The sequence below is a fragment of the Pararge aegeria genome, chromosome 11 (assembly GCF_905163445.1).
Source record: "Pararge aegeria chromosome 11, ilParAegt1.1, whole genome shotgun sequence".
Lineage (NCBI taxonomy): Eukaryota > Metazoa > Arthropoda > Insecta > Lepidoptera > Nymphalidae > Pararge > Pararge aegeria.
In genome coordinates this window covers 596,535-613,669 of record NC_053190.1, presented here as the reverse complement: position 1 = coordinate 613,669, position 17,135 = coordinate 596,535, and the positions used below count along the sequence as shown (strand labels likewise).

The 17,135-nt window shown below is 36.0% G+C and overlaps 2 protein-coding genes across 3 annotated transcripts in view; one reads left to right on the top strand and one right to left on the bottom strand.

The window, feature by feature from the left end:
• Positions 1 to 1,716: 1,716 nt before the first annotated feature.
• LOC120627618 (sphingosine-1-phosphate phosphatase 1-like) lies at positions 1,717 to 12,082 on the bottom strand. Of its 2 annotated transcripts, XM_039895631.1 has the most exons (5): positions 11,980 to 12,082; positions 11,271 to 11,652; positions 8,077 to 8,327; positions 3,784 to 3,956; positions 1,717 to 2,942 (listed from the first exon to the last, which is right to left on the bottom strand). In XM_039895631.1, the coding sequence occupies exons 2-5, from the start codon at positions 11,278 to 11,280 to the stop codon at positions 2,525 to 2,527; spliced, it is 852 nt and encodes a 283-aa protein (XP_039751565.1). In that variant the 5' UTR covers positions 11,281 to 11,652; positions 11,980 to 12,082; the 3' UTR covers positions 1,717 to 2,524. The 2 variants fall into 2 exon arrangements, with proteins under 2 accessions (XP_039751565.1, XP_039751564.1); XM_039895630.1 differs by lacking the exon at positions 11,980 to 12,082 and having other exon boundaries at positions 11,271 to 11,940.
• A 3,503-nt stretch (positions 12,083 to 15,585) lies between these two features.
• The window catches only part of LOC120627368 (lysosomal-trafficking regulator), a 66,897-nt gene continuing 65,347 nt past the window's right edge, over positions 15,586 to 17,135 (top strand). The window contains exon 1 of the mRNA XM_039895360.1: positions 15,586 to 15,729. The gene's annotated coding sequence lies outside the window, so the exon portion shown is untranslated. The remainder of the gene's footprint in view (positions 15,730 to 17,135) is intronic.

The following is a 17,135-nucleotide window of genomic DNA, read 5'->3' as shown; positions in this document are numbered from 1 at the left end:
CCTCTCCACAAGTTAATGGAAAAATTTAAAGCAGGTGACGCGCAACGCAAAATAAGGCTTGTATAAAATTAATTAACAAGTGATTCTATTGAATACGTTCACCGCATACTTAATGTGATGAGATCTACTAGGTTATACAACATTAAAATAATTCATTCAACACGAGACTAGTTGGAAGGGTTAACTGAGCCATTGGAGTATTAAAGTATTCATAATAAACTTTTGCCTGAGAGTAATGCTTTTAGAAAAATAACTGTACGAAATAAAAAAAAATAATAATAGGTCAAAGGGGTTTAAGAATTTCTATGGAAACTGCAAAAAGGTTCCAGGTAACATTTTAATAATAATTCGCACAATAATTACAAAAAGTTACAGCTGCGATCAGAGAGAGGAGACAAATTATGTAAAAAACCTCTAAATTTAGTATTGCTGTTACTTTTAGGGTGCGATGGTTTTCTAGAACCCCCTATTTCGTACCTACCATAGTACTTAGTAATATATAAACCTGACCATCGGGGTATCAGTACCTTAAAACAGCGCAGTATAAATTTCAAAAAATATGTTTTTCTCATCTATTTAACATAAAATTAAACCCATTATAAAAAACAATGTCGGCAAAAGAACAATATAACAAAGCAACGCCCCTTCGAAAGTTAATCGTCATTTTTATTCAATAACGTATTGTCTTAGCGGCCTACAGGCAGCTATTTTGACGTTGAGATGGTGATCAATACCAGAGATAGTTTTGTGCTTGAACATTTAGATACGAGATAATGAAAGAAGTATTTATGGGCATCTGAATATTTGAACAAAGAATTTTGACTGGAGTTGTTTTATGACCGTCTCGTTACCATTTTAGACCAACTTTCGTGATGTGAATTATAATGATATTAATTATTAGCAAATGACACTTTGATTAATTTGTAAGTTAATCGGACTTCTTTATACTCCTTAGGCGCCGCATTACTTGTGATTTATAATTATATCTTATCAACATCAACATCACAATAATGGAGACATATATGTATGAACGCTTCATAAGTGCCTACATTAATAAAAAAAATCTTGAATTTGCAATGTAGTTTTGACACAAAAGTTTGATGACGCCCCTGGCGTACTAACCGTTGTAGTAAGTGGGCCTGTATTAGATCCTCCGTAATGGCAATTATATCAAAATTTTCTGGGATCGACGATTTAACGACATCGCGTTTTGGTACACTGCCGCGTAGAAACCGACTAGGGTTATGCCGGTATGGGCTTAATATAGCTTCCTTCTCGCATCAATTATTACGACCAGGTTAAAACTAGTAGTGGAATTAAAATAATACACGTTATGTTATTTTGTTTCCCGGATAATAGCGAATGAAGCTTATTTCTGATTAGAAAAGAAAGCACATGCGGTGAAGAAGTTTCACAACAGAGAAAGTAACAGTGAGTATATAAATTAGTAAATATTTATTTAAATTGGAATGTTTATTAAATACGAATTAAATTAAGTTTACGATCACTAGGCGTAAGGCACTCATACTCGTTAAAGCTCGCCCGCTTATATACTAAAATATACTACGACAAACACACATCGCCATCTAGCCCCAAAGTAAGCGTAGCTAGTGATATGGGTACTAAAATTACTGATGAATATTATTATGAATAATATGCATGAATACATATAAACACCCGACACTGAAAAACATTCATGCTCATCACACAAACATTTTTCAGTAGTGGGAATCGAACCCACGGTCTTGGACTCAGAAAGGAGGGTCGCTGCAAACTGCGCCATTGAAAAATGTGTTAATCGATGGTGGATAGTCTTCTTGGATAGAGCCCCAGGTGTTAAGAGCGCGAACGACAATTTCAAATCCGTGCTAACTTTTCTTTCCCACACATCGATATTGTCAAACTCGCGTCACCGCCATAGATCTTCCATTTCTTTGAGAATCTAGTAAGAGCCATTATTCTATTTTCAAAGCACTATGAATATACTATCAATGAGTATACAAACTATTTCACTTTAAAATCAACCACTTATAAACTTTGTGCAAACTAATAACAACTATACAGACTTCATATAAATAATGACTAACCAACTGGTTTGTGAATAATATACAATGAGGTAACAGTAGTAGTCTGTTCATTTACGAATTGCCAAGCATGTGGACAAAGGTTGCCGCTCAACATCTACAGCATCCTAGAAAACATTGAACAAACAAATAAAAATAATTGAACCACCTGGTGTAAGTGCTACATCGAAAAGTTATCACATATGAGATCATATAAAGATTAATATTTAAAAAAACCAAGAAGATATCTGGGCCCGAAATCTGCAATAAAAAACATTTGGCATGCACACTAGGAAAACATGTGTTATGGGTGTTTATTTAAGTTGCGTTTACTTTCTGCTCGGTTTCCGGAAAAAGACACAATTGTAATTGCAATGTTGGAACCCAGTTTCACATATTTGGTAATTGGTAAACGAACAGACTAAGATAAACATTTATCGCGCTCGCAAAACGAACGAAGCTCATATCTCCGTGTAGTACGTGGGTCGGTTGATGAGCAGCAACTCGAACACGTTGGGGAACACGTAGGTGGTGTTGAACCCGATGAGCCCGTACGTGAAGTACTTGTAGCTGCACTCCACTATGATTTTGTTCTTGTTGTCGAGGCTGTCCTCGGAATTCCTGAGCTCGTTCTTATCGCGGCCCAGCAGAGCGCACACGAAGGCGTACGACACGGATTTGGCGATCGCTCTCGTCGCCAACACCCCGCAGAACCCAAGGATGGTCCTTAAGAGGGAGGTGCCGAGCATCTCGATTGAGGGCCATATGATTGTGTAGGGAGGGTCGGAGGTACTTGCCACCATGTGTCCCAGTTGGTAGTTGGTCCACGAGCCGGTGAGGATGCCCGCGCACACGCTCACTATCATCGTTGTGTCGCCCCTGGAACAAATATAGCCTTTATTTTACTTTATTGGTTAGGACAACTTACGGCTGGTACAGAAAATAGAAGAACTAGTAAAGTAGTAGAGTGTAGGAATTACAAATTTTCTCAAATAAAAAGAAGAAATCATGTACATAAGTGAATAAATAAGTATATAATGTAAGTAAATTATATAAATAAAGAATGTATCTTAAGTAAATAATGCAAATAAGTAAATAATGTATGAAAGTAAATAATGAACGCCAATTTGATTTAATTTATTCATGACTTGTTTGATTAGACTCTAGACAACCTTACAGGAGACAATAGGTAATCAGCACAGTGACTCACCATTGTACTGCTTTTAGTATCATATTTGCGCGCCATTTATATCAGATTTCGAGTACCTAAACCCTATAACGTCTAAGTAATGTGTGTTCCTAGTTTAAAAGTCGGTTATCGTGCACAACTATTTTTTTTTGTGAAGTTTTTTACTTCATCAATCATCATCATCATATCAACCCATTACCCAAACCCAACCCATTATCAATGAGGAGGGGTTAGGACCGTAGTCCACCACGCTGCCCCAGTGCGGATTGGTGGAAGTTTTTACCTTATTACCAGATTGCAACCTTAGCTTAATACTTTACCTAAATACCAGTACGTTTGAACGCTGCGTCCTTAACGCAGTTTCGTGCCTTGCTTAAAACGTCGAAATTTGGACTTTATCTTTCTTCCGTGCCCAGGAGAGTTAGTCTTTACGTCTCTGTGATTATCACTTAACTTAGGGACATAATTAAGATGTTCAGAGAAACAGAGCCCAGGAAAATGCTAGGAGAAAAAGAAGGTCACAAGATTAACCTGGTAGGTGTCCACTTGTCAGACTGCGGATGGTAGACGATGACGAGTATGGAAATGACGACCACCAGCAGCGGCGACCACTGCGAGGTGAGCAGGAAGCTGTCTAGACTGTCCACCGCTGGGATGAGCACTGCCAGCAGAGCGGAGGCCAGCAGTAGGCCCGCAGCGATGTCCTGCAATTGGAGGACACAAGTTTATAAAACCGTGGCTAAAAATAATCTTCTTAGACGTTACAGTCTTGACAGACTGGTCGTGGTCATCTGGGTGTTGTGGCTCGCTTTACAATCCCTCGCCACTCTTCCCTAACGATTGCCTTTTTTGCGCATTCATGTAGAGCTTCGATTGCGGCCTTCACTTGATCCTTCCATCTTATAGGTCTTATAGGTATCTACCGCAGTATAAAAAACCGGCATATATTTAATATTAATAATAATAAGAACCTTTACTGACAACACACATAAAAATTTGATAAGAAAAAAAAAACACATAAATAATTGAAATGTACGTATCATTGTAGTCAATGGGTCCGCTTAGTGACCTGGCAAGGATTACTGCAACACTTATTTTAAGTGGGGTAAGTTTAAGCGGTGATAGCTCAGTGGTTAGGACTTCGGTTTCACTTTCCGTGGGCCGAGTACGAATCCCAGCACGCAGCTATAACTCTTCAAAGTTGTGTGCGTATATATAATAATATTTTAAATGTTTAAACATTTAAAATATTATTTGCTTTAACGGTGAAGGAAAACATCGTGAGGAAACCTGCATGCCTGAGAGTTCTCCATAATGTTCTCAAAGGTGGGTAGAGTCCACCAATCTGCACTGGGCCAGCGTGGTGGGCTACTGCCTAAACCCTTCTCATTGTGGTAGTGGGCCGGTTATGGGTTGATATGATGAAGTTTTACAATATCAATCAATCATCATCAACAGCCTACAAGCGTCCACTGTTGAACATAGGCCTTTCCAAGAGCGCGCCACCACACACGGTCCTCCGCCTTTCTCATTCAGCCGCTTCCAGCCACCTTCTTAAGGTCATCTGTCCAGCGGGCTGGAGGTCGTCCCACACTGCGCTTACCAATTCGCGGTCTCCACTCTAGAACACGTCTGCCCCAACGGCCATCGGTCCTACGACAGACATGTCCCGCCCACTGCCACTTCAACTTGCTTATCCTTTGAGCTATATGTCGGTGACCTTGGTTCTTCTACGGATTTCGTCGTTGCGAATTCTATCCCAAAGAGAAACTCCCAACATATTTCGCTCAATACTGCGTTGCGCTACTTTAAATTTGTGGACCAGGTCGACTGTCAGTGTCCATAGAATAACCTTCTCAGTTCTTTGCAATCCGGCTTTCGTCCTGGTCATAGTACGGCTACTGCTCTTGCTAAAGTAACTGATGATATTCGATGGGAGATGGATAACAAGCAGCTAACAATTCTTATTCTGCTTGACTTTAGCAATGCCTTTAATACAGTTGACTTTGACATCTTGCTTAGTCTTTTAGGCTCTTTTAACATATCTCCATCAGTAATAGACTGGTTTCGGAGTTACCTCAATGGCCGTCGACAGCGCATTCAGATTGACGAGTCCTTTTCATCTTGGTGTGATGTTGCGGCTGGGGTACCTCAGGGTGGCGTGTTATCTCCTTTACTTTTTTCTATTTTTATTAACTCTATTACTCAAAACATCTCTTCTCTCTATCACATGTATGCAGATGATATCCAAATATATCGCTCATCTACCCTTCAAAATCTTGGTTCTGCTGTTGCAGCTATAAATAATGATATGGCTGCAATTTCTGAGTGGAGCAGGCAATATGGGCTAAAGGTCAATCCTGCAAAATCAAAAGCTATCGTTATTGGTAGCTCAGGAATGATCGCGAGGGTTGATTGGCTGAGCATTCCTTCTGTTATTTATAATGGCATCGCTATTCCTTTTTGTGACTCTGTTAAAGATCTTGGTGTATACCTCGACCGGGAATTGTCATGGACAGTGCATGTCAAAGAGCTGAGTCAGAAAGTGTTTGTGGCGATGAGCTCGTTGCGAAGGCTGCAATCATTTCTTCCAATTCCGACCAAAATTATGCTAGCACATTCTCTCTTTCTATCTATTCTCGATTATGCGGATGCAAGCTTTCTTAATCTGACCGAGGATCAGCTTAATAAACTTGAGCGTCTTCAAAATCTTGCTATTCGGTTCATATTTGGCCTTCGCAAATATGACCATGTTTCCGAATTTCGACAAAAACTCAAGTGGCTTCCTATTCGTCGTCGCCGGGATATGCATGTTCTCTTCTCTGTTCTGTTCTCTTTCTCTTCTGTACTGTGTTTTATTTCATCTAAATACTCCCTCGTATTTAAAAGAGAAGTTCACTTTTCTTGGTGAGCAATCTGGTGTAAGATCGTGCCGTGCGCTGACGCTGTGTATGCCTTATCATAGGACAAAATTTTATAAGCGTTCGTTTAGCGTACGAGCTGTGGAATTGTGGAATGCGCTTCCATTGAGCATACGACGATCCAAATCACTGGCGATATTTAAAAGAGCAGTTAAGGCCCATTATATTGTTAACGACTTTTAATAGTATGTATATACTTACTCATTTATTGTATGTTAAAGTATTTAATTATGTAAGTGTTGTTATTATATATATTAGTTTATTTTTATATTTATTTATTTATTATATTATTTACTTTTTATCTATTTGTGCACACTAGTTTATGTATTAGCATGTAGTTATTTGCATGTATGTATTTTAATATTTGTACCACCAGCAGTCTATTCTCCTCTTCTTTTTTTTTCCTAATTCTAAGGTTGCCTGGCAGAGATCGCTATTAAGCGATAAGGCCGCCTTTTGTATTACTACTTCTTTCGCTGTTTCTGTTTTTGTTATATTTTAAATGTTGTGGTATACAAATAAAGAGTTTAATAATAATAATAATAATAATAATAGTATTAATATTTTACCTACCTATATGGTAACATGTTTTACTAGTGAGACCTTAATTATAGACTAACGTCTCACAACATATGTACACACATTTTTGAATATGATGATCGAACAGTTGTCGAAAACAAGTTGAAATAATAATTATGGTAACACGTAAGTACTGACTTATAAGGAAATGGGAAATAAAAATATACCAAGTCATAAGTTACGTCTAAAAAGTTTAAGAACGCCGCGCCGCCATTAAAAGGCTAGCACGACCAGTAAAAGATCCTTTGTCTACTATGTATACGTGCGATCGTAATGAAGCGTTGATAGCGCATTGGGTAGGAGCTCGACTTCAGTTTCGGGGGGCCGAGTTCGAATCCCCCAACACGCAACTTTAACTTTTCTAAGTTATGTGCGTTTTAAGTAATTAAAATATCGCTTGCTTTAACGGTGAAGGAAAACATAATCTCAGCCACAACAATACTTAAGTTTTATAATTTCAACTACCAGGGGACCATGAAATTATTGGTTTATAATTGTTTTATCTGATAGATTTTTTAATTTTTTTGAAATAAAATATTTTAACAGGAATTTATATTGACCTAATGTTATGTAGATGTAAGTTGTTAAGGTTATTCTAATGGCAAAGCTAAGAATAAATAAAACTAATGTCGTTTTATATAATAGCAAAGTATAATGGGGTATACTTTATTTTAATATAGTCAATCTGACAGCCAGTAATATAGTACTTTATAAAAATACTTATAATGGCGACCTTTATATTATGGCCTTGTAAGAAAAACCACAAAAAACAATATACAGGTAACAAAAAAATATGAGTGTCCAGACGTACCCAATTTATTTAAAAAATTGCAATTATAATGATTGAAACATTTTGATTGCGTCAGAATCTTACGCGCATGCGCGACTTGTACTGATAGCTTTCTTTCTCTTTCTCTAGGTCATAAATTCTTCCCTCTCATGTAACGGAATTACATCATTTTCATCATTTAATTTTAAGCGTCTGTAGTATATGTATGAAAAATACGGGGCAGCATTTGGGGACTGCTAATAGACGTGAAAACTAAATCTATGTACACAGTACTCAGTATACATATATCTCGTGGACAGCGTTCCGTGGCGATGACGCGAGTTTCATGATTTTTGTTCACCTTTTGGGTGTGCTCAATTGCACCCAAAGAAGTTTTCATTCAAAAATTGATAACCTAAACGTGTTTTTCTAAATTGGCCAATAGAAATACCGGAATTGACGATCGCCCGATTTTCGTATTATATACAATTTTTCGTATTACGAGTATAACAAACCGGAATACAATTTTATAATGCAGTAGTAACAACTGCTTACCAGTATACTGTGCATTCCGAGATACACTCTACTGACGCAGATGAGCGTGCACCACGCCACGGCCGCGAGCACGCCCCAGGGCACGGGGTACTGGTAGCGGTCCATGGTGTACAGCAGCACGGAGAAGGGGATGGACACGCCCACCATGGCGTGCGTCGAAGGCATCCCGTACTCTATGGCCCATTTCTGCTGAAGCTTCTTCACGGGGTAGCCGGGACGGGGCCAGCGGATTATATCCTTGAAGCCTTGACCTGGAAGTGACAAAGTATTCACGTAGTAGAAATATAATCTCAAGGGATATACAATAAATTATGATATAAAAAGATTTATCAATAAGCTTCGTAATAACTACGTTAACATACAATGTCGGTGAAATGTTCTCATACAATCTGTAGTACGATATTTGGCTATTTTATTTGATACTAGTGCGCTTGTTCTAATGAACATAGGAGCATAAAAACATCGTCATCCACCAATTACCGGCCCACTACAAGGCACGGGTCTCCTACAAGAGGTGGGTTAGAGCCGCAATCCTCGCTACTATAGTGCGGATTGATAGACCTCGGTCACCTCGGTGAACGTTAAGGACAACTCGCAAGCATACGATGTTTTTTGTCCACCGTTAAAGCAAATGACTTTACAATTTCTTAAATTAAAACGCACATAACTCCGAAAAGTTAAGGTTTGGCATAAAATTACATTAAAATTGTATTGTTTTGTAGATCTACGGAGAGGTCATGTGACGATTGATTAGGTTCTTAAGAATTTAAACTGAGGCCGCAGATGAAATCGCATTCATGCGGTAACTCGGCGCCGCATAAAAAGATGACGTTTTTGTTACGAGATTATCGCACAATAGGCTGCGTCCTTATTACTAAATTTCTTTGTAGGTCAACCTCCGGAACTAACAATGCTTCGAACGATAAGCTTGTAGGTCTCTCTTGTTTGTGACGTCTTTCAGGATTTTAAATACAGCCACTGTAAAATATTCGATCTAACAATGTACCTAGATACTTTTAGTTTTTTATCAAAAAATTAAATTAGATATCAATAGTATAATAAACTGATAATCGTCAACAGCTGGACTACTGAATGCTTATTTTGTTACTCTAATTATAGAATTATTAATTATGGAACAAAAAACCCATTCCAATTGTCTAGTTAGTATTTTATTTGTGTAATCTTGATAAGTATTAGTGTGTAATTGTTCTTAAACATGTATATAATAATAATAAAAACACCCCACCAATCGGTTTCCCTTGGTTTTCCTAATCCTAAGGTTGCCTGGAAGAGATTGCTACTAAGCGATAAGGCCGCCCTTTGTATCCTACTTTTTAAGTTTAATTTTGTTGTGTCCATTGTTCTTTTTTTCCTATTTGTGGTGTACAAATAAAGTGTATAAATAAATAAATAAATAGCTTTTTTATGACTAACTAAAGTAGAAATAGGCAAAATTTGTTATTAATTAGACAGTTTTGCAATAGGGTTAACCAGAGATCTCTAAATAAAACCTGTTTAATATTTTATTTAAACCTAAAAATATTGTATATTAAAAGGTCTAGTGTAAAAAGATTTGATACTTGAAAAATACTTTGTCATGCGCAGTAATAACTCATTAAGTTCAAGTAAATATGATAACGCATTGGGCTATCTTAATAATCAGTAGTTTATCAGAAATCAAGTGAGTGACATACTGTATAATAAACAGTACTATGATTTTGCAATATAAAGACAGGTATGATGAACCAAAAAGGCTTAGTGGTTAAAATACTTGGATTCTAAGCTGGAGTCTTAGGGATGACTTACGTATCCATTTTGACACATTCAAAAACTAAAATTTTGTTAGACTATTTTAAAACGTTGTCCTGCCCGGTAGAGCAGCGCCATATAGCAGTCCAATTGTGTTTTCAAACCATCAAGGAACCCAACCAGCCCAAAATTGAAATATACACACAAAGTTACATCAAAAACAGTCCAGCTGTTTAGGAATATTATGTGACAAGCACACCTACAAATGAATTATGTATATATTATTGTTGTTTATTTATTTTTCTCACTGTTTAAACATTCCCTAGACTTTCACAAATATTTCCAAATCTAAATTGGCTAAATTGGTCAACTGGACTCGAGTTTTAGTGAGACTAATGAACAGAAATTCATTTTTATATATAAAGATTAATACAGTTAGATTCAAGATGATAAATACTAGGAGTCAAAGCACACTCATAAAGAGAGTGTTTTACAAATTTTGTAAATTTTTTACAATTCTAAATTTTTGTGCTCTATGCACCAAATTAATTTTGAATTACAATGATACTACTCTTATTAAACTTTCATATGAGGAATTCTTTGATTGTTGCATCAACACTAAAAGGAAAAAAATATTCTGCATATATAAATTGCTTTGTAAGAGTGAACATTTTTAGATGTGTTTAAACTTCTTTGGATTTTCTTCTTCTTTGTATTGATTGAGCAGGTAATAATTTTTAAGAGCCACATTCAGATAGTTTCAGTTAAATGATGTATCATTTTTCCATTGTATTAATAACTTAGTCTGTTTGACAAGCTTATTATAATATATATATAATAGTACTAGCAATAATAATAGCCTCTAATTAAATTTTTGAAAAACCAGTTGTTAAAGTTAAAAAAACATTTGGTAAATTAAGTAAGTTTTTTGCAATATACCTTCAACAAGTATATGTAATGGAGAGAAACTAAATTAAATTGTTAGGCCTGTTTTAAAAAAGATGCACATTTAGTATATTCGAGAATTTAAAAAACCACTAAAATCAGCTAACTTCTTACCGACGGACAAGTAACTAGTGTTAATAGTTACTGTAGGTATTGATTGGGGTAGTCACTACAAACAGACATACTTGACGTTTCAAAAGTGCTTATAAAGTACTACCTACTTGTAATAAATGAATTTTGATAGTAAACATTATGAAAGGGTTAACCCATACTAAATGGCTGGCATTCATTGGGGAGTTCTTAAGTAACCATCAGTCAGTCATAATAAATATTTGTTGTTTAATTTTTTTTTAGATAAAAATCGAAAAATAGCTATATACATATAAAATTAAGAAATTGTTGGTTGTTAAATTCTGAATTTTGTCTGAAGCAAACGAACCGTGAACATATGTTTGGTCCATCGAGGACCAAACTCTAAAAAATGTAAAATTCTAACCTACCTATATACATAACAATAGTCCACACGAGAACCACTCTTCTTCCAACTGCGCCATCGATGTTCCAGAACCAGAAGGGTATGAACGTTGCGTAAAATATCTCATCCCCCAAAGCCGTGCCCAACACAAACAGGTAGTACCAAAACCTGTTGCTGATCAGACATTCCACTTCTTCCAGGCTCTCTGCTGAGGAATCAGTCTCACACGAGGACTGAGAGGTCCCGGAGATGTCGCTAGGAATCCTCTTGTGTTGTTTGATATCATCATCTTCCCGATCGTGTCTATCGGAATATATGATACTTGTTTCATTTTCAGTTTCATTTTGGCTCGCCTTTTTGTATATTACTCCGAAGAAATTCTGCACTTTTACCACAAGTAGAGGATCCTTTAAATAATCTATTATGTTATCCCACATTTTTGTAATTAATTTAATAAATATTTTATTACAAAAACCAAATTCACTTTAAAGCCATATTTTTCGAAACGTCCGGCGGTTGTTAACTTTGAGACGCGAGTCTATTATATTTAAATAATTCACGTTACAAATTATATAATATATTCTAAGCTCTCGTCCTTGTACACCACTTGAATAACAAAGCAGAGATTTTAGTAAATAAACTTGAAAAATCTAAACGTCAACGAACTTTTAGGTTAGTATCACAGATAATAAGTAAGACGAATTAAATTTGGATGAAAATGCGGAAATATTTACCCTGATCGCAATATTGGGCTGTTTGGGAGGCACACCATTTGAAAAAAAATGCAAGACTTTCTCAGACTTCAAATTCTTCTTCTTTTTTTTTTTTTTTGCTCTTTTTGCTTTTAGGTGTGCCAAATCGGTACGTTGTATTTCGCCAATGTCACGTATACTTGGGAGATCCACAAAGGTGATTGTCCAAAGGTGACATTCTTCTTCTTTTGATTTATGGCTTTTCGTAGTGAAAGGTAAACATTATATAACTATAGCACTATACTTTTTATAAATCTCTTCAAATTCTTAATATTTTTGGCACTAAGATTTGACTGTTCTGTGTTACCGTTATGTTACTGTTAAATTTGACAGTATTTGACACATGACAGTTGACACTGACATGATATCCTCGCACATTTTATGATTTTGTTTTGATTTATAATTGCCCGCAAATTGGATTAAAAAAACTTTATTTCATTGTGACTTTAAAGTATAGTAATCAGCATAGCTGAAAAAAGTGAAAGTTAACAATCGTCTGAAAACCAGCGACTGTAGAACGCCGACGTTTATATAATATAAGAAAATAAGTTTGTTCATGTAAGTTTCAAAGTTTCTATTTACTTTCCAAGGTAGGAATAAAAGAAAATTTAGCATGCAAATATTTCATTAACCCATATTTTCCTTCAGGAAACCTAATATGGGTAATACATTATACCTTAAAATATGATAAGCACAGTAATAAATAGAAAAGAATTTATTTATTCTTTAATAAAAGATAAACAATTTGTGAAGATGTGCGAATACAATCATTTACTCTGTTATATACGTTATATTATTTCAGCCCTATGAGAATTTACTCAATTAAGTTAAGCTTCCACTCATGTTTTTGTCAATGCATATCATAGGCATAACAAATAGGCATGATTCAGGCACTCCAGTGGTAAAGTTGGGTCCCATTTAGTAGTTACTATTTCAAAAAAGCTGTGTGGTAAAGCATGAATTAAATTAAAAAAGTAAATAGCCGGTATCCGATTTAAAAAGCAGATTAAATAATGTTAGTATGTGGGATAATAATATTTCAAATCAGACAGCCAGTTTCTAAAATTACCTCAGTCAAACAGACAAAATACTTTCCCTATACTAACAATAGATATTACAATTATATAAGGTAATGTATCAGCAAAGGGAAAATCATTTCAAAGATGTAAAATAACCAGAAAAACCAGTTTGTGTTGCTAATCATCAATAAAATAACTCAATGGATTGTCAATGCATGACAATGGATGGATGGGTGGATGGATTAACAATGCATTTCCTATCTGTAACAATCATTTTTCATCACACTTGCCCATAACATAGATCTTATTGCATCACTTTTAGACTCATAATTATTAACAATGTAGCAATATTAAGCATGCTTTGCAAAAATATTCACTGCAATATTCATGCATACAAGGCTTACATGAAATTGACCATTTTATCTATCAAAACTATTGTAATTCTATATTTTTATCATCGTAACTTCAAGCTGTTGTCGTCAACTGCTGGACATAGATCTTTTGTACACTTGATCCAGTAACTGCCGGGGATTTGTTTGATGTTGTTTGGCCACCTCATTCAGTGTTGATTAATGCTGTTTGTGTGGTTGTAGTTCTAACTTCTCTGAGCTATGTGCCCCGCCCCTTCCCATTTCAGCATAGTGATGTTTTAATTTTGCAGATTGTTTACTGCATTAGAAATTTAAAGAGTTAGAAACAGTTGATTAAATGATATACCTATTTGAATATTCTCTTGCTCAGAGAATGACTGGATGATTGAAACCAAATGCAAACCACTTTGCTTTCACAAGCTTTAGAGTGTTTCTTAATGCTCAGATTATAAGCACATCATCTCATCACTTCTTATTGACTAGGGACTTATAATTTTGCCTCTATTTTCTTTTTTACTTGTCCTATCTTACATCTTCGTTGATTTATTTAAAAAAAACAATCTTATAACTTCAAAAATTAAAAATCCAATGTTGAAAAAAAAGTCAGTCTTCCCAGTAGCTATTCAGGAGAATGGTTATAGTAAAGAAAATACACGATTCCTAAGTCCCCTTTTTACAGATTGATGGGCAAAATTAGGGATCCCTCCGGATCCGGAATTTTGCGTCTTGTTCCGTGTCCAGTTAGACCATACAATCCCAAATTCCGAACATTTTCTGTTTTTTTTACAAAGTTATGTTGGTTTGAGCACCGCGCACCACTACAAAGCACGCCCCGATCCGCCTCGTCTGTCGTTCACAAAGAATAATATTCAATAGCTTATGAACTTAGCGAAACATAATGTTCATTGATTTTGAAATCCGAACTACAGAAAACCCCCGTTTTGTGTTGTAGGTTAAAAATAGAGCGCAAACGATATAATTGCAAAACAATACACATTTCGCCAACAACAGATAAGCTTTCCAATTAAAATGTTCATTCACAGTTAAACAGAGTACATTGCGGCCAGTATCATGTAGGTTTGTTGATAACATTATTAATTAATTAAATAGACCTATCATTGTTTGTGCATACAAACAACGGGATGGTTGTTTATGGGTGTATGTATGCATATCTCTTTACGCGCGAATGTATAGTACTAAGATGGTACCCTACCTACCTTTATGCATTTAGCGTGAGAGGTTGTTTTTGGTAACTTAAAATTGCTTGTACGACATTTTTGAGCATTATGGGTCGCCTTTCATAAAACGAAGGGTTGTATTATATTAATGATATGAATTATTACACAGGCATAACCTCGGAGTTGGAACTCTCTTATTTGATTGCAGTGACCAAGCTGTCTAAGATGAAAAAGCGCTAGCCTGTGACCGTTGTCTACTTGCGTTTAATTGCTAGGTGATAATAGTTTCCTGGTACTTTACAATAAAATAGAATAACAATAACTAAGCCAAAACTATGAGCTTAACCATTATCTGCGCTAACACTCTATATAGAATACCCTATACCAGTGTATTTCGGTTGTCCACAAATCTCTAAACTAGTATTCCTTTTGGTAGTAGTTTTATGAGACAGAGTTTTTCTACCTTTGCTTATTTCTGCCTTTCTCGTAACTGAAAACCCTAAGTCAAATATTTCAAGCCTTGCCTTGCCTCAGCTTTATTGGCTGAAGAAATTCTATGATGGTTCGTAAATGATTTCAGCTGCGTGAACAGGATACAAAGTTGCTCTGCGAAATTTTGTGGATATTTTTATCTTGTCACCGGGAAATACGCTAACGGCATCGGAATCGCCCAACAAGGCGCCCAGTGGCGTGCACTGGGGTTCTTACCAGGGTATGCATACAGCAGGAAAATTGCATAAAATGGCAAAATCCTCCTCCTATACTAGCTATATATATATCAATTTTTGGTGTTAGGCAGTGCTTTTGTGCATGTATGAAGTGCACGCCACTGAAGGTGCTCAAAGGTGACTTTAAGGGGGCTCTTAATTCCTTACGCTTATAATAAACATAATTGAATTACAGACTTTATTATGTCAGCCAGGCGACACCGCATTTTACAACTGTAGTGTGTATATTAATGACCGTGGAGATAAGATTATAGGAGTCAGTGCTCACGCGGCTGGTCCAGTGCGCTGAGTCCACAGCTTGTTGCAGCCGAAAATAACTTGATTTAATCAAATGAGTTACCGCGAACCGGTATTTTGTGTATTGAGTGCTAAAAATAAACTTTGCGGTGCTTTTTGAGGCGCGTGCAGGACGATGAGCGGTTAAGTGATAGTGAAAGTAAGTGAGGCGCGTGTCGTGGTGCGGTGCAGGGGTCCCGACCCGCTGGAATTAATACACTCCATAGTGTCGATAGGGTGTAAAGGAAAACTAAGTTGAATTTAGGGATCAGCATTAGCAGTCGAATCGGTTTAAAGATGTATTAAAACAAATAAATAACTATTGGTAACTTCATTCGGTGAGAGAAAATGTACCGGTATTTATATCAAAACACCCACCGTGTCAAATTTTTTTTACCCTCCTTATAAAACACTTAATTGCATGTTTTCTCATTCACGGAACGGCGGTTAACTTTATTTAATATTAGATAGTCTCTTTAATTTTATGTTTGCGCATCACATAAACCATTCAATCGATTAAGATAAAAGTTTTGGCCCTTGGGAAGCGAAAACCCGAGCTTACACATTGCTTCAAACTTATCTTAAAATCGATGATAGAACCAGCTGAGTTTCAAGGGCTTGCAGCATTTAAATCTGTCAGAAATAATGCGCTCTCTCTTCAAAATAGACATTTTTAAATTTGTTTAATACTCTTTATTCCATATTCCTGCGATTCAAATATAACTTTCGAAGCTTCTTCATAAGACCTCGAAAACTCGGGTTAATCATATAATCTTGAGTCTGCAATATCTGGAGTTAGCCTCTCTTGACTAACCGAGGTTCCACGGAGGTCCGCACTCTCCAATTGTTTCAAGGGGTTTCCAAGCATTGTTTCTTGTTCTGACTGTCTGTGGAACCGATACTGAGTAGAGCGCAACGAAAGAGAAAAGAAGGCTCTATCCAGATTATCTTAATTGTGTTGCCTTTTGAAAAGTGTTTCTTGGTAACAATGTGCACGTTCCGAAGTGTAGTCGGTTCTAAAGTGAATAAAGCAGCACAGACGTCTGCAGGGAAATTTGAAGATTTTGTATCTCCACTTTAGGGTGACGCTTGAAGCTGACCTCCCGTAACTATCTTACGAGATTGATGAAACTTGTTACGAAATAATAATAAATAAGTATTTCTTAGAATTTGTTATCTACGTACCTACTCTAGGATTATATTATGCCGGTCAGCTCTTAAATGTATGTATAAATTAGTAGTCCAGTTACGTGCATAAAATAAATTGATTTGTTAGATGTAGTATAAAATAGTTGGGAATTTTATTATAATATATCAATCAATCAAATCTTTTAATGCAAATATTTAAAATGCATTAAATACAAAATACTTTAGATTTGTATGTCAATAAATAAATTAATGTCAAAATTATGGAAACATAAAACAATTTACAGTATTCATAACTCATTTAGTTTTCAAAATACATATTCATTGATACTCTGTTATATAACCAATTGATCAGACATAGTTTTAATTTATTAAGCGTCATAGTTCCTACTGTATAAAGTCCCCTTGAAGATATGTAAT

What these genes read in the sequence shown, in the direction of transcription:
- LOC120627618 (XM_039895630.1), bottom strand. Translation starts at nt 11,682, where the DNA reads ATGTGGGATAACATAATAGATTATTTAAAGGATCCTCTACTTGTGGTA. An exon ending in GACTATTGTTATGTATATAG is followed by an intron (nt 8,328 to 11,270) that starts GTAGGTTAGAAT and finishes TGTCACTTCCAG; the next exon opens with GTCAAGGCTTCAAGGATATA. An exon ending in GACAAGTGGACACCTACCAG is followed by an intron (nt 2,943 to 3,783) that starts GTTAATCTTGTG and finishes TATTTGTTCCAG; the next exon opens with GGGCGACACAACGATGATAG.